The sequence below is a fragment of the Thamnophis sirtalis genome, unplaced genomic scaffold, assembly GCF_051295495.1.
Source record: "Thamnophis sirtalis isolate CommonGarterSnake01/CBP01778 unplaced genomic scaffold, rThaSir2_p1.2 scaffold_3, whole genome shotgun sequence".
NCBI lineage: Eukaryota > Metazoa > Chordata > Lepidosauria > Squamata > Natricidae > Thamnophis > Thamnophis sirtalis.
The window spans coordinates 33,788,793-33,810,679 of record NW_028261383.1 but is presented as its reverse complement, the minus strand read 5'-3'; the positions used below and the strand labels follow the sequence as shown (position 1 = coordinate 33,810,679).

Genomic DNA, 21,887 nt, shown 5'->3' with positions numbered 1-21,887 from the left:
ACTGGAGGTAAAATTGAAGAACTAGAACACTTAAGACCACTGTGTCCAACCCTCTGCTCAATGCAACCCAAACTCTAGTCTAGAGCATCCTCGAGAGATGGTTGCCCATTGCTTCTTTGACTAGTTAGCCCTATCAAAAAGCTAGAAAAAAACATCACAGTGAAAAAAACAATTGGAATTTGTCTTCCTGTAACTTAAACCCAATATCCCATGTCCCACGCTCTGGAACAACAGAGAAAAGGGTCTTGATCCCATTTCATGTAAAGATATATTTGACATGCCTAGAAATGCCACTTTGGATGCCAGGAGTTTTTCCTGGTTCAAGTGGAGAGTAACAAATGGTCACGTATGCCTCTAAAGAGACATTGTTCTCTCCCCCCCCCCCCCCGGCCGTCTCCTTTGTCGAGTTCCACTTAAAGCATTACCAACGCAATAAATTGCTGCATGAGATCAATCACACAGGGTGTCTGAAAAGGAACGGTTTTTATTTTATTGTGGAAAATAATTCTTTTTTTGCTTTTTAAAGCTCTTCTCACCAATTGTCAACATAAAATTAGCGTCTCTCCATCCAACAACCTTGATTCAAACATCCAGATGTGATGACACTTATTTTTCAGCAGAGATATTTTCAGGAACAGAAGGCAGCGCAGGACAGAAAGGGAGAAAAATGGTGTGGCTGCTGGTGGGTTTTCCTTTCTGCTGGGATCTCCGCTGAGCATCTTCCAATTGTTTCACCAAAATCACAAACTGGAATGGGAAATATGATCATTTCACTGTGATCCAGGACAAAACACTAACACGGACAGTAGGCCAAAGGAGAGAGTTTGGGCTACAGATGGTGTGGATTAAGATACACAGAACTGAGGATTGGTGGGGGGACGGGGGACCCATGATATAGTATCTCTATCCTCCTATTTTCATTTCCATGATTGATTGGCTGACTGAGCACCAGAGGACAGAAATGAAAGGAAGGAACCTGAAAAGAAAATTCCATTTTCCCCTCCCTTCCACTGTTAAGTTCAGTAGCTGCCTTCTACTGAAAGGAGATGGCAGTATAACTTGCAAACTGAGACATCCAGGCCGAGTCCCAGAACATAATACTAAAAGTAAGAACAGCTCTCTTGCTGTTTCTAGTTTTAAAAATGGCAATTCTTCACCCAGCATCCAGCAAATCTTGAAAGTAGGGATTAAAATAATCAGCAAAATAATAATAATAATAATAATAATAATCTGATTTTCCATTACAACCCTCTTCTCCTCCTCACACACCCTCCGCGTCCAGATAAGGTAAGAGCACAATGGTTCCGATGGGGACCAGATTGCAAATGGATGACTCGAGGGATCATTTCTGCATGTATATATTCAGGATGTTATTAAAGTTGAGTAGCATCATGCTGAAAGATCTTTGCTCTCCACAGAGACATTTCCACTCATGGTCTATACACATTTCTGCCCTACTTTATACATTTTTTTTCCAAATGGAAGCCTGACCTAGAAAATCGTTAAACGGTAGTCTCTTGCAGAGAATTAAAGCGAAATCAAGGTATGAACATGTCCAAATTATCAACATCCCAGATGCAGATCACAGTCAGTCTTTTTTTAAAATTTTTTTTTTTTTAGAAAGCCTCTTCCTCTGCAGCATTAGTTTCTTTTTTTTTCCCCAAAAAAGAAAAATCTCAGGACTTAAGCAGATGCAGCGAACCATTCAAAGCAGTCTCCCCAAGGCACCATCTCCTCCTATCTGCCCACTTGCCCAACCAGAGGAGCCAATACACAAGGAAAAAACTCCCCTCATGGAAGTGAAATGCCAAAACGCAATCTTCCCTCCTCCATTCACCACAGAGGTGGCCTTGCGCATTTTTTTTTAAAAGAGAGAAAGTAATAAGCATTCAAACAACACAATATACCTTTTGGTGTGGTCTAAATTTTGGCCAAAGGAGGTCTGAAGTCACTTCCTCATGCCTGCCTCATAAAGTGGCATCTGGAGCAAGGTCAGTGGCAACTCCCAAAGGCAAGAATGGGGAAGACTGGACTGTGCCCCACGGAATAAGGCTGGACTCCTTGCTTGGAGAAGTCCTTTCATGAGATGCTCCAAAGCCTCAAGGAGTCTCCTCCCTCCACTCTACTTTAGTAAATACGTAGCAGTGACCAATTCCAATATGGCCATTCAGAAACAAAAAACCACAGCAATTAAAAAAAATGCAATAGCACACTCCGCCGTAGATCTGGATGAACTTCCTACACCAGGCAAATTAAGGCAGCCTTGGGCAAGTTCTCCTCATAAACCTGGGAAGAGGACATGGCACCGACGTCAAGCCATCGGTCGGCTTCCCTTAAAGAGATATACCGGAAGCCTCTTTATCATTTCAGGTGACAAGTGGAGGCTGGAAGGTCTGACTGCTCCCTCATGCGCCATAAAGAGCTAGCCTTAGGCCTTCCTCCCCCAGCACCGCTTTCAAATTTCATGGCCCACTTGCAGCTCATCGTTTCCCGTTGTAGCTTAAGAGAAAAAGGACCATTTGACAGCAGGCACTGGCTAGAAGGCTGCAAAGCCAAGGCTTTCATGTATCTCAATACCAGGTAAGAGGATGAGAAGAAAATGCCCGCCTCCACCCAAAACTTTATTTAAGCTAAAGTTAACAGGTGCTAGCATGGAGCTATAAAAAGGGTAGCACGTAGCACATGCTCTCTGACTACTCTATCCTAGTGCCCAAATAAAAGCAATAAAAAGAGGCTCTGACTTTCCTTTCCATCTCATCTGAGTGACAATCATATTAAGTTTGTCGTTGTGCACATTGTATCTCCACTGTCCCATTCAATAGGGTTCAATTAGGATATCTAAGAGATCAACATAAAAATATGGCCAATATGGTCAATAAAGATGGTCCTTTTGAGGGTTCAATGATCATCCAAAAGAGCTTCCTGCTTTCCAAACCTTACAGGTGCCCAGGTGAGAGGCGAAGCAGCCTCCAAGAGCTGAGGAAAAAAACCTTTGATGTTCTCCCTACAGCTTTACCTGTGGCCTATCCCGTTGAACGCAAAGTGCCGGTTTTGAATCATAGTTTCTCGGCAACTTAACAAGCTTCCCCATTTTGCTTGGCTAGAATTTAAAGATATGTATGAAGTCTGTGGCCAAACACACTATTTGATTGAGGAGTTACGTCTGCCGTGTGAGATCACAAGTTGCTCTGGCCCGCTGCATATCTCAACAAAACTGGGAAAACTTCAGTGGGTCACTGCTTTGGTTTAGCGTTCACTTTGACCTCAAAATGCACCAATTTGGACAAGCTACCAAGGATCTAATCAGTGGACGGGCAGCCTTGTCAAGAAGGAAGGCAGGCACTGGGGAGAGAACAGAGAACCCAGAACGCTCCTACGATGTTGGGGCTTTGGAATACCCCCACCCCCACCCCCGGTAACCTATCCCTCCTGCCATGAACTCCTCCCCCAAATTAAGTGCACAAAACAATCCTCATTCCTGGAATGCACCTTGAATGCCACACAAGAGAAGAAAATACAGAATTCTGCCCCCCCCCCCAAGCACCCTTTTCCCCAATGGGGTCCAACATGCTCAAAAATCATCAGCTGCTAACTCCAACTGGGGTCATAGCCTGTCCAGCCAGGAGGAGGAGCCAGGAAAACACGGCGGCCTCGGTAAAGGAAGCTGATAATGCCCTGATACCCAGCACGGGGCACTCCTGATTTGAGGTCATCCATAACACCCAAGGCTTTCGCAAAGGCCTTGAAAGAGTCACGAGTGGTGTACTGCACTCGGACAGTACCCAACTCCCGGCGCTGGTTCCCCTGTAATTCTTCGACACGCAACTGAGGGGCATCGTAGACCTGGGCCAAGAATGAGTGTTCATAGTTATTCTTCTTGAGGTAAGAAAGGTCCATCTGGGTGAAAGGCACAAAACGGTCATTGAGCTTGATGAACTTCAGATATTGGTCAAAGAACTGACCGTGGCTCACGCCCTTACGGCCAAAAGTCATTGTGCGTGACACTTCAGGCCTGATGCACGAACGGCCCTGCCGCTGTTCAGGCTGTCGCATCCAGTCGTCCCAGAAAGCCTTGGGCCACTTGGGTTCCAGCTCGTCCCACAAGTCAGAGAGCAGAAGCCAGCCCAGACCAGGGAAAAAATCAGTACGATAGAGAAGTTCGGGATGGGCAACGTCTACCATCTGTTCCTTGCCGTTATCGTTCCAGGCAGAGATACACCAAAGAGTTGGGTCAGCCAGTAGAAGTGGGAAACTCGCTTGAAAATATTCAAAGAAATCAGGAGCGACTTCCAAGTCGTCTTCCACTACAATGGCTGCTTGGTATTTGAAAGTCCGGAAAACCTGGCTCAAGGCCCAGCGATAGTGTCGGGCAATTTTGTAGTATCCTTGAAACTTGCGATGGTCAGTAGGCACAGGGATGTCACTTAAATTGGGCTGCTTGATGTGCATGATAGAATCTCCATAGGAGGCAATGACTCTAGCGGTTTCCTCATGCCCACAGTCCTGGCTTACAATGATGGGGAATCGCTCCTTTGAGGGGCGGTAATGCAATAGTTTATCTAGACAACGGCGGACTGTGCTGCGGTCACAGGCAATCACCACCACAGGCAAAACGGCATCGGGGGATATCTGATTGTGTTGGGGCAAGAGCACAGCTGTGGGAGGCTGGACCGACAGGTGGAGGTTTTTGGCCTTCCGTTTGTTCCAGAGTGCACTATAGCGGTAGATCTGATGTAGAAGCTCCTTTTGGTGCTCTAATTCTACCTCGGCATCCTGGGCCAGTCGGATCACCTCTTCAGTTAAGCGGCTATGGTCCGATAGATACTGTGGCCGAGTCCACAGGAAGAAAAGGATCAGGGCGTTCCAGGCCACAAAAAGCACCAGGCCCCAGGCAATCAGGCTACTTTTCTTCAACATCCTTCACAGGCATAGGCCGCACCCTGTCCTCTTATGTCCACCCCTCGGATGAGCTTCAAATTGCCACCATCAACCTGAAAAATGAGGGAAAAACAGTATTATTGATTCATCTGCCTTTCCCCTCCTTCACCACTCTGATTATCGCCTGGCTGCACTTACATCCATCACAGTGAAACGTTTCGAAAGGCTGATAAAAGTACTTTAATCTATCCAGCCTCTCTCCAGCGTTTGACTCGCTTCAGTTTGCTTATCGGGTGAATTGCTCCACAGAGGATGCTATTTCCTCTGCTGTTCCCCATCTGAGCTTGGCGCACTTAAGAGGAAAAAAAATCTCATGTGTGAATGCCATTTGTCGATTTTAGTTTGGCTTTGAATACAATCACCCCAAAACGTTTAGTACAAAACTGTACACAAGCCTTTAGGGTTTACTACTCCTTTGTGCAATTGGATTTTCACATTGATACACCCCAGAATGTGCGAGTTGGGACTAATATTTCTAACACATCTTTTGAGCACATGTATTCAAAACACACACACACACACAGACACACACACATATATATATAGAGAGAGAGTGAGAGAGAGAGATAGGGAGGGAGGGAGGGAGAGAGAGAGGACATCTGAATTTCATTTTAATGTGTGCCATTGTACACACAAAAAAGTGACAATAAAAGTCTGTCTATCTATCTATCTATCTATCTATCTATCTATCTATCTATCTATCTATCTATCTATCATGATTTGTTTTTAAATATCAGATAAAATTAGATTTTGGTAAAGAGTCTTTTTGAAAGAAGCATTTTAGCTCTGAGTTATATTAGCTGCCCTCTAAAGGGTTCGCAATGGCTTTTGGACTTGCTTCTTAATCTAATCAAAGGCATATAAGAGCCTGCAATTCCCTTTCACTGTAGAACTGTATGTAAGCAGGCACCACCGTTGATTACTAGATCAGAGGTACAAAACAAACAAACCAAAAATTATATTATGAAGGCAAAAGCAATCTGTCTAGATCAGGATAGACAATGTTTTCTTGACTAACGGCCACAAGCCCACTAAATGATGTAGAATCAGTCTAGAATGAGAATAACATTTCATTTATTTCAATTCAATTAATTAATTATGGTTAATGTTATTCTCTAATCATGCTTCTCTTTTGTTAAGTGTAAGTTTTTGCCAGTAGAGAGAACATATCTTCGTGCATTGTATTAAAAGCACACATAAGCAAGTTAACAAGGAAGTAGTTATATGCCTTCATTCACTTTAAACAGCTCTTGCGTAAAGTGGAACAGGAAATCTCACCCCAGAATACAAAAAATGAATTTGTGATTTATGGTTTTGACAATTATAGAGAGGCCAGATTGTAGAAAGAAGAATGTGATGCAACTTTGGGAGAGAGTGGTTAAAATGTAATTTGTACTTGTAACTGCTCTGAAGAATATCAGAAGTGACTTAAGATCATTTTGGTTTATTTTCTATTTTTTTCTTTTCTTGCACTTTCTGCTTTTTCTCTGATTTCTTTTCTTTTTTTCTTCCTTCCTTTATGTTTGGGCTAGTTTTTTTTAATATTCTTGTTGAAAAGTTTTAATAAAAAATTTAATAAAAAAATAGAATTCCTATATTAAAAAGCTTTCTTTCTTTTTTCTTTCTTTCTCTCTATCGCTCTTTCTTTCTCACATAATAAGCTTCAAGTTTCCCTGATATGACTATTCATATAGATGCCGTAACTCCATTAAACCTAGAAGAAGAAAATGAACAAAAGTTTATCATTCCTTGTATTGGCAGGCAGGGAAATCCACTTCCTTATGTGCCAAGCCGGGCTCAAACCAATGATAAGAAGACAAAGAGATCCTTCATTTCAGTAGTGTAGGGTAAAATAAATACCTTACTAAAATACCGTATCTCTTTTCCCCAATTCTGGTAGGCCTTCCAAATAGGTAGGTTTGGAAAGGAAGACAGCCTAATCCTAATTTCATTAGATTAAATGAACCTTTTTCTGCCCCGAGTAAATAATAACAGTACTGCCTTTTATGTTGGTGGGAACAGGAAGTAGTAGTATGCATAGGGATGACAGATCCTCACATATCTTTTTCTGAATTTTATCACCAGAATCTTTTACTCATCTTAACATATCATTTTCATTATGTTTTTTACCTCCACAAAACCTTAAAATTATCCACTACAATGTCCTATCTGTCAATGACTACTTCAACTTCAACCACAACAATACACGAGCACATAATAGATACAAATTCGTTCACCGACAAATGCGCGATAGACATATGCGTGCCGACAAAACTGTGACGGACAAATGAGCGCCGTCAAAATCGCTAACTGATTTTCGACAATAGCGCACCGACAAATGCGCGCTGACAAAATTGCATCATCAACAAACTATAGACAGCCCAGTGAGTGTGCTGGGCCTTTAACATAATGGGATGTATATACGTACATTATAACCCTAACCCTAAAAATTTTTCGATTTGTGCTTGTCATCGTGCTTTTGTCGGCACGATTTTGATGTCGCGTTTTAATCGGCGCTATTTTCTCGGCGCGCAAATGTCTATCTCGCAATTGTCGGGTCACATACAAATTCAAGGTAAACTGCTCCAAACGCAACTGCAGAAAATATGATTTCTGCAACAGGGTAGTCGATGCCTGGAATGCATTGCTTGACTCTGGTTTTTTCCCCAGACCCCAAAAATTTTAACTTTAGTCTGTGTACTGTCGACCTCACCCCATTCCTAAGAGGTCTGTAAGGGACGTGCATAAGCTCACCAACCTGCCTACCGTCCCTGTCGTAATGTTTCTTTTGATTTGTATCCATTTCATGTATCCAAAACCATGGTTATACATACATACATACATACATACATACATACACACACACACACACACACACACACACACACACACACACACACATATATATACTGTTGTCTAATACATGCATGATGAAATAAATAAATAACAAATAAATAACTAAGTACAATTCCAGCTTTTGGAGGAACCAAGTATGAACTTGGTGACTCCTTTCAGACTCACAAAAACCCCTCAACTTGGTTTCTTAAGAAAAGAGAATGGTTGGGCTGTTTTTGCAATAATACATAAAAATAAATAAAATATAAAAATAATAAATTGGGGGGGGGGGACACCTCAAAGGGCAGACTCGATGTACCGGTAGGTCTTTTTCTGCTGTCAATTTTCTATGTTTCTGGGACAATTACATATTTAAGGAACATTTCTTTCTTAAACAATTGGGGCTCCTCTGTAACAGCACCATAAAGGAACAAAGCAGGAAATATTCAGGATGGCTTTGTAATGCATAGCTCATTTAATGTTGTACTTTAATTTCAACAGCTTCTACATTTAGGAACATAGCAAGTGGTTGACATTGAACTCAGAAGATAAATAGTTAAGAAGCAACTGATTATCAACTAGAAATCACACAGGTAGTCCTTGACTTACAACAATTCATTTAGTGACCATTTGATGTTACAATGGCACTGAAAAAAAGTGACTTATGACAGTTCGTCAAACTATCTTGTTTAGCAACTGAAATTTTTGACTCAGTTGTATATCTGCAACAGCTATTTCTTCTGCTTATAAGGAAAACACTGAAGTATACTACTGAAATTACATGCCAAGCCTTAGTTTTTAGTGTTGGAAACAATGTTTTTAAGTCAAATGGCATAGCTTTGATAGTTTAACCAGGCAGGAATCTGAACTCTGATGCAAATGAAATGATATATAATGTCTGACTGGCATTAGTAGGCTGAAAAACACCATCACCTACCTGGACACAATTCAATTAGAACAGAGGAACTGGAGTGGGGGGGGGAGGGCTGTTGGACTCAGTAGATGTTTCCAGAAAGTTTGGTTATTGTTATTGTACATGCTAGAGATGTAATCAATGTAAGTAAAGTTAGTGCCTATCCTCTGGTGGTTTTTTTTTTTTTTGCTAGATGTTACTTTGGGGAATTACATTCTTGGAAAGAAGTTAAGAGCAAAAATATCAATGTTTTGTTAAATTATACTCCTAAAATGTGGAGCATCTCTCTCTCTCTCTCTCTCTCTCTCTCTCTCCCCTTCCCTCTCTGTCTCACACACACACATGTAGTGATAATTATGAATTCGTGGAAGAACACGAACATAAAAGCTGGTATAATGAATCTGTCAACTCTCAGCTTTTGAATTGGCTTTTCTCCATCAGCAGAGAGGAATCAAAGGTGAGATAATTCCATGGTATAGATTTAATCTTCTGCTATAAAAACAAACTGAATAAACTGTTAGGGAGGGCTGCAATAATAATGGGGACTGTTGTTCACTGACCAAGCCCCCCTTTTAATGAGAAGGATGGCAAGATGGCTAACATACTTTTATACATAATGTGTGCCGAGCAGAAATGCATGGAATGAAGTTCCAGAGAATATCAGCATGGAAACCTAAATGTAAGACTGGGATCATTGTGATATACAATGGGGTAAGAATTAGACAATATAAAATGGTTTGCCTGACATTTCAATTTCCTGTGACATCATTTATGCCAAATTTACTGCGGCAAGTGATATCTGGTTCACATCCACCTTCAATTTGTGAGACTTTGAGTGAATCAAGCTCTCTCTGTGCCTGACTTACATCAAAGTAGGATTATTTCAAGAAAAACTGAAAGAGAATGTAAGGGAAAAAAAGGGATATAAACTTAATGAGCAATCGCTTGACTCTGTAGACTCAGTTGGTCTCTTCAAAACAAATCCCCGATCGTCTTAACTCTGCTGTGGCTTCTGCTGCTTAGCAGCTGGATCAGTCGCCTTCTTAATTCCCCCTTCAGCAAAAGTTCCAGCACTGCATTAAGTCTTTTGGGAGACTCCCTATAATTAACATTGCAGGTTTGCAGGCGCTTTGGTGCTTGACTACACTTTTAAAAAACAAACGAAAAGAAAATATTCCTACCTGATATATGAGGTATGATCTATAGAAAGCAGCTATTATCTAGAGCTCTTTGTGAAACAAGTGTGTTGAATGGAAAGAGACACCAATGCCATATTTGGTGTGCTCTATTGGGAACAGGCGTGCAGCCACATCTTAAGGCACAACATATAATAAATAAAAAGTAAAATGAAGAGCAGTGTAAACTGAACTGCAGCCTTCTACAATCTAATTTTCTCCAGACAAAGTAGCTTACGGTAATCTCAGCTAGCACAGGATTTCTGCTGGTTTTTTTTAAAAACATCTTCTTACCCTGTCAACCAACTCCAGTAGTTCCCCCCCTCCCCCCCAAGCCACAAATCAACCGGCAAACCCAAGTTTTAACACTCTTCCAGAAGTCCAAAATGGTGGGAGTAGTTCTCACCTCCAGTGGTAGAGTGTTCCATAGGAATGGGAGCCATAGTTGAAAAGGCTCTTCCCCTTGACCCTGTTTGCCGGAATTGCTTAGCAGACGGGGTCCATAGTAGACTTCTTCTGCTGGAGTGGGGCAGGCTAGGCCAATTGGGGTGAGAGGTCTCTTCAGTTTTCCTGGCAAGATTTCAGAAGTAGCCAATGTCTGCTTCCTAGGGCTGAGAGAGAGGGACTAACCCAAAGTTACCCAGCTAGCTTTGTGTGGGTGCAGAATTCTTGGTCTCTAGTTAAGTGCCTTAACTGGTTCTTTGACAACTTTGCGGTTACTTTAGATCCACATATTTGAATGACATTACATCAGAAAAGCTGTTAAGAGTAGTATCGATATGACTACACTTTGAAACAGCAGAGTGGGAGGAGAGAGAGAAACAGAACTAGGATGATTTCTCTGACATTCTGGGACATTCCCAGAAGTTGCTTTTAACAAAAGATGGCCTTCATTCTTATAATATGAATGAGCTCTATAAGGCTACTAAACCTCTAAAGTTTCCAACAGTTCTGCTGAAGAATTATTGCTCATTTTGCAATTGTTTTTCCGGGATCATAATGCCACTATTTCTTTAATACACACTGAATTTTTTGAGATAATACCACAAAGAAAAGTGCTTACAGCAGAGTAAAACATGTACAGTATTCTGAAGCATAGACACACACAACTTTGTAGCAAAGTATTGTCTTTATGTAACAGTGCATTCCTATACAGATATACATACATAATTTCAATTGCAAAGATTTGCCTTGTCTGATTTCAGCATTTTTCAAAAGGTAACATTCTGTACTTTTAGGCTTTGTGTGTTACTGCCTAAATTCCAGCATCTGTCTCCATAATATAAAGAAGTATAAGTACGTTTCCTCATCAAAAAGCTTGGGTTCCCATTAAGTGTTACATAAGAAGCAATCCATTTTTTACGTGGAACTCAACTCTTCACCAAAGGAGTCTTGAAAACAGAAAACAGAAGACATACTTCAAGAAGATGGAATGAATGAGATGGAATTTTGGAGCTCATTAGAAGTGTGTGTGTGTTATATTAACTACTTTAAGGCTTATGCTATTTTTCATTGCTTTCCTATCACAACATGAAGGGAAACAGTGCTGACAATTTTTAGAAATCACGACCAAAAGAAGTTTAATTATCCCAGGGTATGTAGTCACTCAAATGCAACTGAAACTACAATTCCAAACTTCCTAACTAACGGTTACACTAACTAAAGTTAGTAGGAACTTTAGTTCATCGGGAGGGTTATGGATTAGGGTTTGCTCACCTGGCTCAAGAAATGCCTTGGCTGCTATCTTCCACCCACTTATCTAATTCCAATCAGATTTTCTGAGAACCACCAGCACTGCACTTGACATACTAAATTCACCAAGGTTGACTGCATTTTCCCAAATATACCTGACCTCTGATACAAGCAGTCTGAAGCTTTTTAGGGTGCAAGAGGAAAAGGCATGGGGAGAGTCCCGTTCTACACCATGGAAGCTCATAGATAAACTACTGGCAGCACAATTTCAGGCTGTTTTGGAGTACATTAATCATTAAAACATTTTTTTAAAAGGATGCTAATGGAAAGCTCACCTTCCACAGCTCTCTTTTCATTTTTACCTTTTTAAAAGACAAACAACCAATAATAGTTATAAAAAATAGCAATTTTGCCAGTGATTTTCAGCAGCATGAAAGATTCTTCTCTTGAACCCTGATAGCCAAAATTCCTTGACCAAGGGGCCCACAGCCTGCCTCTTCTGTCAGAGTGGGTGGGGAGTGCTAATCCCATCAGGATCACCCATATGCAGTCTTGTTAACCAAGGGTTTTACTATTTTATCTTTTAAAGCAGAAGAACTGTTTCCTAGATAGTAGTTTACTAAGTGGGAGAAAAATTCTAAGAAGTGGATCAGTCTCTTATTTTTCCTCCTCTTAAATCAACTGAAATTTATCCAAGCAGCAGCAAGTAACTGAGAGTACTCTTTTTTTTAAAAAAAAAAATCCTCAACAAAGTTGTTTTTCCTCTAATAAAAACAAAGTTCAGTTCCTTTTCAGAACAGGAAACTAGATTTTTGTATTTGCCTTGCAAAATAAAGATTAGGATATGCTGACAAAGAGAATTTCAGTATTAGCATTGACTTTCCAGAATGTTCCGTCTCCCCAAAACCTTTTATTATGTTTCAATTTCTTGTCTATGGAGATTCTCAGTCATCCAGGTCCCAAAAGTGCTTTTTCGAGAAGCAACTGGAGTTTCTTGTTTTTCTTTGAAGACATTTCTCTTCTGATCCAAGAAGCTTCTTCAGCTCTGACTGGATTCTGAATCCTTCCATTCCCCTCCATCCAGTCAGAGCTAAAGAAACTTCTTGGATGAGAAGCGAAATGTCTTCAAAGAAAAAACAGAAAGTCTACTTGCCTTTTGAAAAAGAACCTTTGAGTTTCAAATTCTTATTATGTTTCCACTCAATAAAGTTTTTAAAATGGTAAAGAAATCAGGCCTGGTTATGTGGGTGCCTCAACTTATGACTGTTGTGATTTATGACTGAAATTCCAGTCACACTCTCAGTTGTCAGTTGAGAATTACCTGTACTTTCCAACCACAACACAGTTCTATTCACAAAGGAAGACAGAACGTTGTTTCACTAGTGCTTTGACTTTGAACTCCTAACTACATGTTTCTGCTGGCCATTTTGACTGTGACTTACGAGAGCTGAAATTAACAATTCCTGGAGGACACCAGGGTGATTATCTCAGTCTCAGAGCAAAACAGAATAGTGTTTGATTCTCTAGAGACCGGTCCTCTAGAGTACATTAAGTAAGATCTTGGTGATATAAAGGAGCAAAGCATAGCTTTAGTTAGTCTACCTGGAAGCTTCAGAACTTTCTAAGTAGAAGACTTCTAACTTGAAGAAGACAGTTTTAAAACCAAGATAGGTTATTTACTAATTGACGGCAGACTCAGATTTCAGGCAGGAACTGTTGTTTGTCTCACAATGAACTCTAATAGTGTATTAGCACATGCATCCCATAAATTGCACTATAATTATTATCAGTTCTTTAGAAACAAGAGGCAGGAAGATCTTTTTATATTTTGGAGCAAACCAAGGATGATAGTTACAATGGTTGATTTATATTTCAATGCAAAGCAAAATCACTTGAATTGCTCAAATATGCACAGAGCAGAACACTGCTACAAAATACTGTTTTACATTTCAAGTTTCTATGAAGCCATTTTTAAAAAAAAAAGTTTTCACAATTTTTTTTTAAATTTAAAACAGATGTGAAAACACATGTGCCCCAAATGCAAAAATAAATCTGTTTTATGTTCTAGACCCTATGAATCTCTACCAAAACTAGGGTGCTAAATTAATAAACTTTATTACTTTTTATTTAGCTTGCAGGATTCTGCCTTTTGCAACTGAGAGCCAGTCTGGGGCAGTAATGAAGGAACCAGGCTAGAAACCAAGAGATTGTGAGTTCTAGTCCCATTTGTATACACAAAACCATTCAAACATAAGTTAAAGTCCATTTTAAACACAGAACACAAAACCAGATGGGCGAATTTGGGGCAGTCAGTCACTCTAGGAAGGGGGCAATGGCAAACTGTTTCTGAAAATCCTTGCTAAGAAAACTGCAGGGACTTGTCCTGGAAATTGACATGACTGAACAGAAGAAAAACATGTACTTAAATGTGGCATCATGTCAACACCCATCCCCATTAAGAGAAAAACTTTCCAAATGCCCATTGTCTGAGTTTGTAAAATGCAAGTATCAATTCAGTGAGGTTTAACAAAAAAAATTCATGTATGCCTCTGTGGCATTCCATCAAACTTCTAAAAACCAATGGTAAATAAAATTCCATTTTCCCTCAGAACCAGACTAGATAGAGAGTACGTGATTACAATGAAGTCATTTAGCAATCGTGTAAGCCACAATCCCAAGGACAAATACTATACAGCAGAAGAGTGTTTTAGGTATTCACCTCTAACATGCAATAATTTGGGGGTGGAGCGTGGGTGGAGCGTGGGCATTGCACAGAGGTTGACTTAGCACTGTTTAAACAAATGGAGTTTTCTTTCCTCTAAGGAAAAGGATGGTTCTGGGTATTAAAACATGATTAAATAAAGGAAGCAAGCCTTTGTGAATTCATGAGAAATGAAAGGCCAGACAAATCCATTTAGAGAAGTCAGTAACTCATGTTTTGAGTCTTACCACCAAACCAGAGTTTTTTCAGCCTCAGCAACTTTAAGATGTTGGTTTAACCATGTTGGCTGGTTAATTCTGGGAGTTGAAGTCAACACTACTTAAAATTGCGGTGCTTGAGAAACACTGCAGGACTAATAGCTACTAGAATATCAGGAGCATTTATCAATCTGTCAGTGGAAGTTTCTGGCAGCTAAACCAGTTTGATTGCCTACCACTGAACCCTGACCTTATCTGAAAAGGAAATGAGGTTAACGGATCCTGGGTTCCCCCTGCTTCATCTGGTTGCAGCTTGAAGCCTCAGGAAGGAAAATCTGGTCTCAAGCAAGAAAAAACCAAGAGCACATACAGTTCAATTTCTCAAAGTGCTTTGCTCTTCAGATTCATAATTGTTTTGTTTTGTTTTGTTTTAAATATAGCATTTGCTTCAGTAACCATCAAGTAAACATGCTTTCCTCAATTCTTCAAAACAAGAAGAATTCCAAATAATAATTATTGTATGTATGAAAACATGCATGTATACGTACATATGCACTTCTACCTTGAGATAACTGTATTTTTAACCTCAAACATACTTTGCGATGGATTTAGTCTGAACATTGTGACAATTTACAGTTTTATTCATTTGTTTAAATTTAGGCCCTGCCCCGATTAAGCTCACCATAAAACATGCCAAAAGTAGTACAGTATAGAGAAAAATAGAAACCCACATACCCCAGAAATAGAGAACAAGATAGTGATATTGTTGATAATACTGAAAACCACCAAAAAGCCATGGAGCATGAGAACAGATGCACCACCTCCACGCTCCACCATACTAAAGTTGATCTGAAGCACAACTGAAACAATTCTCCAGGCAGATAATCTACTCCCTCTAGGATCCTAGGCATTTTTTAAAAATCCCGCCTTTATTATTTTTATAAATAACTCAAGGTGGTAATGTTTCTAATACTACTTCCTCCTCCTATTTTCCCTATAACAACAACCCTGTGAATTGTACTGGGTTGAGAGAGAATGATTGGCCCAAAGTCACCCAGCCTTCATGCCTTTTGGGGGGAACTAGAGCTCACAGGTTTCTAGCCTGGTACCTTAACCACTAGACAACCTTCCCTTTTTAGGAAACACAAGGATAAAAACTCTGGGTGCAGGGACAGCCTCTTGAGGAGGGGGTGGACTCCCACCTCCTTCAAGATTCCCTCAGAGAAGCTGCCGCATGGTCCCAATTCAAAGTCACCTCCTTGCCAACCCTAAGGACCCAGGAGGGCCACAGATCCAAGAAACAACTGTACTGATAGAGCACCTTAGTATCAGGCAAGAAAATGGTGTCCTATTTGTTGTTTTCAGTGTCCTAGGAAGAGGAATTATGATTATTCCAATTTTCTCCCATTATATATATAAAAACTACTATCAGTATTCCAACAAATAGGTTCATGAAACATTATCTTAGATTGATGTCACAGTTCTAAGCAATTAAAATTCCAGCCCTTACAATTATAGAATGCGGGGATGAAATGCAAGTACTGTATTTTTCAGAGTATAAGACACACCAGAGTATAAGATGTACCAAGATTTTGAAGAGGCAAATTTTTTAAAAAAAGTTTTTACACTCTTCAGACCTCTCAAAAATGGCCCGTTTTTGATAAATGGCCTCCTAAAGGCTATTCATGCCCTCAAAAAAAGGGCATGAATAGCCTTTAGGAGGGTTGTAGAGTACTCCTGGGGGTGCCCCCCCCCAAATGAGCAAATAAATCGCCCGTTTTTCATGAAAATGGGCCCGTTTTTTGTCAATTTTTGTTTTGGGAGGCAAAAATATGCTGTATTCAGTGTGTGACACACCCAGGTTTTCAACCTCTTTTCTGAGGGAACAAGGTACATCTTATACTCAGAAAAATAATTAAGAAATTAAGAAAAAAACAGGATATGTTGATCAAGGTATTGGTTATAGTTGGGGAACTGGGCTCAACTCCACTCTCAGCCACAAAATTCAGTGGATAATTTTGGACCAATTAGTCACTGTCTATCAATTCAACAGACCTCACAGGAATGTTGTAGCAGGAAAGAAAAAAAGGAAATTGAATGTTACGTACTGTACCTTGGCATCTGAAAGGGATATGTTGTTTTTAATAAATAAAAAAGGAATTGGTTCTAACATCACACTTTTCTTCCATTAGAATTAAACTTTATGAAAGTTAGGGAGCTATTCTGAACTGGGTTTGGATCTTCTCATTACATTTATGGAGGATCTGAACATATTTCCTCCATATTTCTAGGGATCTAAATCTAATTACTAATAAAATAAACAGCTAATGCAGCAAATTGTAAATCACAAGGTTAATCAAACTTAAATTCTCTTAAGTTTATTTTGTAGCTCCACCTAGATAACAACTCCCTTTATCCTTGACTAGGATTATATAGGCGATATGTAATCAGAGAGCTGAAGGTATATGAGGAACTGAGGATAGCACCTCTCAAATAGATTAACAATATTAATATCTTTGACAGGAATAAAATTGGGTAGGGAGAGCTTCAGACATATTAAAAAAATGTTGTTCAGCAAATTCTAAATCAAGTCCAGAGAAAATAAAATGTGTTTTCATACTGTACTGGAGCTAAATAAACTAATTTGGGTTATTGAGGAATTCAGTGCAGCTGCAGCCTCAGCTTAAACTTGATGGAAACACCCTCTTCCGTCCTGTTTTATATTCACAGGAACCCAATCCTGCTCTCTGCTCTCCAGGAAAGAAATGGGGGTGGGGTGGGGGGACTGAGAGAAAACAGATGTGTTCCCCTAACCACAATTTTTCAATCTGGAAGGAAGACCAAAAAGCACCAAAACTTACAAAGTCTCAGTAGCCCCAAAATGGGGCAGTCAGGTTCAGCAAACATTGTAACAGCAAAAAGTAAATAGCAACTATCAGCAAGTTATCTCAAGGTATATTAGCAACACAGCCTATGGACATGAATCGCCCTTTAACCTTGAGTTCTAGTTATATTTCTACACCCATGAACAGTGCCCAGAAGGCGCCATAAATTTGTTGCAATTATGGCACAGCTTCAAAGAATATATCCCTTAGGGCATATTACGTGGGGCCAAAATGTGGAAAGATTAATTATAAATACATAGCATGTAAAACTGCCAAATCTTGCCTGCTTGTCTCTTGTCTCTCATGAGTGTAAGTAAGCAAAATCGTATCCATATCTTATTTTAGGCTATATGCACACTGGACCTCTAGCTTGCTTCTCTTACCAAAGAAGCATTTTCAATTCTCATAATTCTCACAATGCAGAGAGCAGGGCTCATCAAGTCTGTTTAGCACAGGGGTGTCAAACTCGATTTCATTGAGGGCTGCATCAGGGTTGTGCTTGACCTCGAGGGGCCGGGGTGAACACGGCCAGCTTGACATCACTCGTGTCAGGGGCGTCTGTGGTGGACCATGGTGCCTCTGCCAGCAAAAACAGGCTCCCAAGCTCTGTTTTTGCTGCCAGAGGGTTGTAGGAGGCTGTCGTAGCTGAAAACGGAGATTGGGAGCCCGTTTTCGCTGGCGGGCTAGATCTAAGCATCCTGCGGGCCTTGAGTTTGACACCCCTGGTTTAGCACCTCACACTAGGAGGGAGAAGCAAAGCTAGAATGAAAAATCAGTGACCATTTATGATTTAGTTTTATTTTCAGACAGCTTATAAATATCTTGAACTGTTATTTTTTTGAAAAGTGTTGAATACAAATATTCGTATAAATAAAACCTTTAGAAAATAAAACTTTTCTCTCAATTTATTGAAAGGAACACATTATCTAATGTTATTACTCCTAATGGAAGGTACAGCTAGTCCTCAGCTTACAACCATTTGTTGAATGAATGAAGTTACATCGAAGGGACTTATGACTTGTACATACAACAGTGGCAGCATCTCCAAGGTCATGTGATCAAAATTGGCCCGCTTGCCAACTGGCATGTATTTACCATGGTTGCAGCATCCCGGAGCCACGTAATTGCCATTTGCAACCTTCCGACAAGCAAAATCACTGGGAGAAGCTGGATTTGCTTAATAACTGCATGATTCACTTAACAACCATGGCAAAAAAGATTGTAAAATTGCATGTGACTCACTTAACAACCACCTTGCTTAGCAGTGAAAATTCTGGTCCCAAAAGTAGTCATATGTCAAGGTCTATCTGCACTGGATTTCAACTCTCATAACCCTACAGCCTACACCAATGGAACCGAGAGGACAATTTCATTAAAGAAACTATTCAAGTTTCTCAATGATTCTGAATATTCATTTTAGGAAAAATACATACAAAATTAGCAGGGATACAACATCCACAATTTACAGAGCATTACTGGGAAATTATATTATTTTAAAAGGTGGGAGGGGGAGATATATGTGCTGTATATGCTAGGTAGCAATCCAAGTCCACACCTGAATATAAACTCCTGCAATCAGTTTTTTCCAAGGTTATGCATGCGTTCCCAAATTTTTGCACAGTCCTGTGATCTTATTCCAATTAAGACAGAGCCACATTCAACATCTAAGACACACATGACTGCTTATACTGCCCCTACACACCATATTTCTTATGATCCTTCTGTGCGCCACAGAGTTACAGAGTACAGCTGGAATTCATCCATTTTAGAAATATTCAAAGGCCCTCACTACTTTAAACTTTTGCGTGTGATGCTCCTTAATCCTTCTCTCTGTATAGCCATTTTGGGGGGGGGGGGGGAGGAAAAAAAGTTCAGCTGCTACCATCACCACCATATCCCTCATCACACACTTGGTACCAGCGTTTTCCTCTCTCTACAAAGCTGTTTAAATCAACACATAGTAAGCAGATTATCGAGCCTACTTTGGAAACATCTCCTGTGTCCCAGCACAGAAATAAACCCAGCTCAAGAACACTCTGCTGTTAAGTTCTGCCTTTACCTGTTTCTTTCTCTTCCCTTTCCTCTACCGCTCTCCATTCCCATCCATTGTGATGAAGCTGCTGTCCGTCAAGCACCATTAATCGCTTGGAAAATCTTTGCTACCAGGATCCAATTCCAATTGGCAGCAAAGTTCCCGCTCTCTGTCAGATCTTGTCTGGGGATGCAGAGTAAAACGGCAAGCAATGCTTGGGCAAGCAGCCCTGCCAAGTCTGAAGCTCTGAACGCTTGTTTCATTTCCCTAAGGGGAAGTCAAAATCGTGACCCCTCCCTTGGAGGGGGAGGGAGGGCAGGGTTACAGAGGTTGCACAGGACAGCCCTCAGCCAGGAAGCCAGGGCCTCTTCTTCCCTCCAACCTGAGCAGAGAAGAAGGCTGAAGCCTCACACACACCCAAAGCCATGGGGAAATACCAGAATAAATAATTTGAATACTCACAAACTGTAAATTCACAGCAGCTGAAGATGGGCTCACACTCACACTCTCACATGGCTGGGCTTTTACTTAGGCCTTTGCGATCCTACAGCTGCTGCCCTGACAAACATGGGAAAAGACGAAGGCTGGGATTTTTACTTCCATTAGTGGCATCGCACTCGATGGCGCAACTCGACTAAAGTTCAAGCAGGAAACAGATTCTAATTCCTTGCTCTCACATCATATGACAGGATCCTTATCAAGGTGCAGTTAGCCAGTTGGGGAAAAATAAAATCAAATGAGGTCTGTTTTATTAGCCGTGCATGTGGGATGGGGCTGGAGTGGAGTCAGTACTTCAAATAGCAGTAATAGGGGAAAGATGAACACAAATTCCCGGTAGAAGATGACTGTTAAAAACGTTGAGAAAAAAACTCTGGTAAACAGCTTTTCTGGAGATGATTAGCTAGCAAAGCGAGCAAAGACCACAATGAGCTAATTTCTGCTGCCACGTTTCACCACAGAAGAAAGTTAACCATTAACTATTCTCTTCCCAGTCTTTGTTGGCTTGTTTCTTTTGGACAATCTAAAGGGAAAGCTGTTCAGGAATAAACAGGATACAGGATGGGGAAGGCAGAACTGTATGGAACCACCAGTCAAAACAAACAGGTCTCTTGTGCATTAGATCCAGACTGTGGCCACCCCACCCAAGTCCTGTAGTGGAACAGGAGCTGGAAGGTAGAGAGGAAGCACGAGCCTTTCACTCTTGCTGGGCTCTATTTGATGATTCTCCCACCAGCACAATGATCTCTGACCGAATGGGAAGGCGCATCTAGTATAAGTTTATAGGTACAGGTAGTCCTTGACTTACGGGCACTATTGAGCCCAACATTTCTGTGGATAAGCAAGAGAGTTGTTAAGTGAGTTTTGCTTCATTTTATGGCCTTTCTTGCCTAGTTGTTAGGGTGAGTCATTGCAGTTGTTAAGTTAGTAAAATGGCTGTTAAGTGAATCTGGCTTCCCATTTTAACTTCGCTTGTCAGAAGGTCGCAAAAGGGGAATCACCCTGGGACATGGCCACCATCGTAAAAAAAACCAGCTGCCAAGTGCCTGAATTTTGATCATGTGACCATGGGGATGCTGTAACAGTTGTGTGAAAAAAATGTTCATAAGTCCCCTTTTTTCCCGTGCCACTGTAACTTCAAGCAGTCACTAAACAATTGGCTGTAAGTCAAAGACTACCTGTATTACCTGTTCTGTGACAGAGGAATTGAAAGAGCTACACAGTGCTTTTAGTTAAACCCCCAAAGGTGCTTCGGACAATAAACAGACCCCATTTGCAATTCTTTAAAGCAGCCGTGTCTTGTCCTGGAATTATAAGGCTATACTCTACAGCGGCTTAAAAAGCTTATGTTCACATATAAAAGCATACCCTTCCGCAATTGAGCACTGTACTGCAGAGGCCTGAGCTTTTAAGCAACCCTAGACTTAAATTAAATTCTTTCCAATTAAAGGTGTGGAATGGAAGGAAGGAGAATTTTGATTTATTCTAATCTATTGGAAATCAAACTGATTTAAGAGGACAAGTTTTAACTATACGCAGATAATGGAAGTTACAACATCTTTTAGTGTTTATATGTCATGTTATATACAAGCAGCACTTCTAAACTGATTTCATTTGGTTTTGCTTTCCAGGCAATTCCATGAAATCAGTTATCAAGAGGGTTGGAATCAAGAGAAAAACACTCTAACTTTCTTTGTGCCCTTCTAATTAACTTCACTTTTATTGGAATAAACCAAACTTCTGTCTGCAACAGAACAAGGACAAAGCCAGACATAAAATAAGGAAAAGCTCCTGCTCCACCTCCATCTACAGCCCAGCTGCCTGAACACTAATGGGAAAGAGAAATCTACATCATGCTTGATCTTCTCTATAATATTAAGATGAATTAAAAAACAAAAAACAGAAAAAAACTGCTTAGAACCATGGAAACTTCTACCCACAAAGATTTAAATCATGGGTTTTTAATTTATTCTTCCTATAATATTATGATTTTTATATCA

The 21,887-nt window shown here is 40.4% G+C and overlaps 1 protein-coding gene across 8 annotated transcripts in view; it reads right to left on the bottom strand.

The window, feature by feature from the left end:
- Positions 1 to 464: 464 nt before the first annotated feature.
- Positions 465 to 21,887, bottom strand: part of MGAT1 (alpha-1,3-mannosyl-glycoprotein 2-beta-N-acetylglucosaminyltransferase) — a 37,605-nt gene continuing 16,182 nt past the window's right edge. For 6 of the 8 annotated variants that reach the window (XM_087708592.1, XM_087708594.1, XM_087708590.1 and 3 more), the window contains one exon: positions 465 to 4,991. In XM_087708592.1, the coding sequence (XP_087564718.1) occupies positions 3,589 to 4,917 (1,329 nt within the window). In that variant the 5' untranslated portion in view covers positions 4,918 to 4,991 and the 3' untranslated portion in view covers positions 465 to 3,588. Of the gene's footprint in view, positions 4,992 to 19,416; positions 19,665 to 19,851; positions 19,948 to 21,887 lie in introns of those variants that run through there. The other 2 variants (XM_087708591.1, XM_014072039.2) reach the window with 2 other exon arrangements.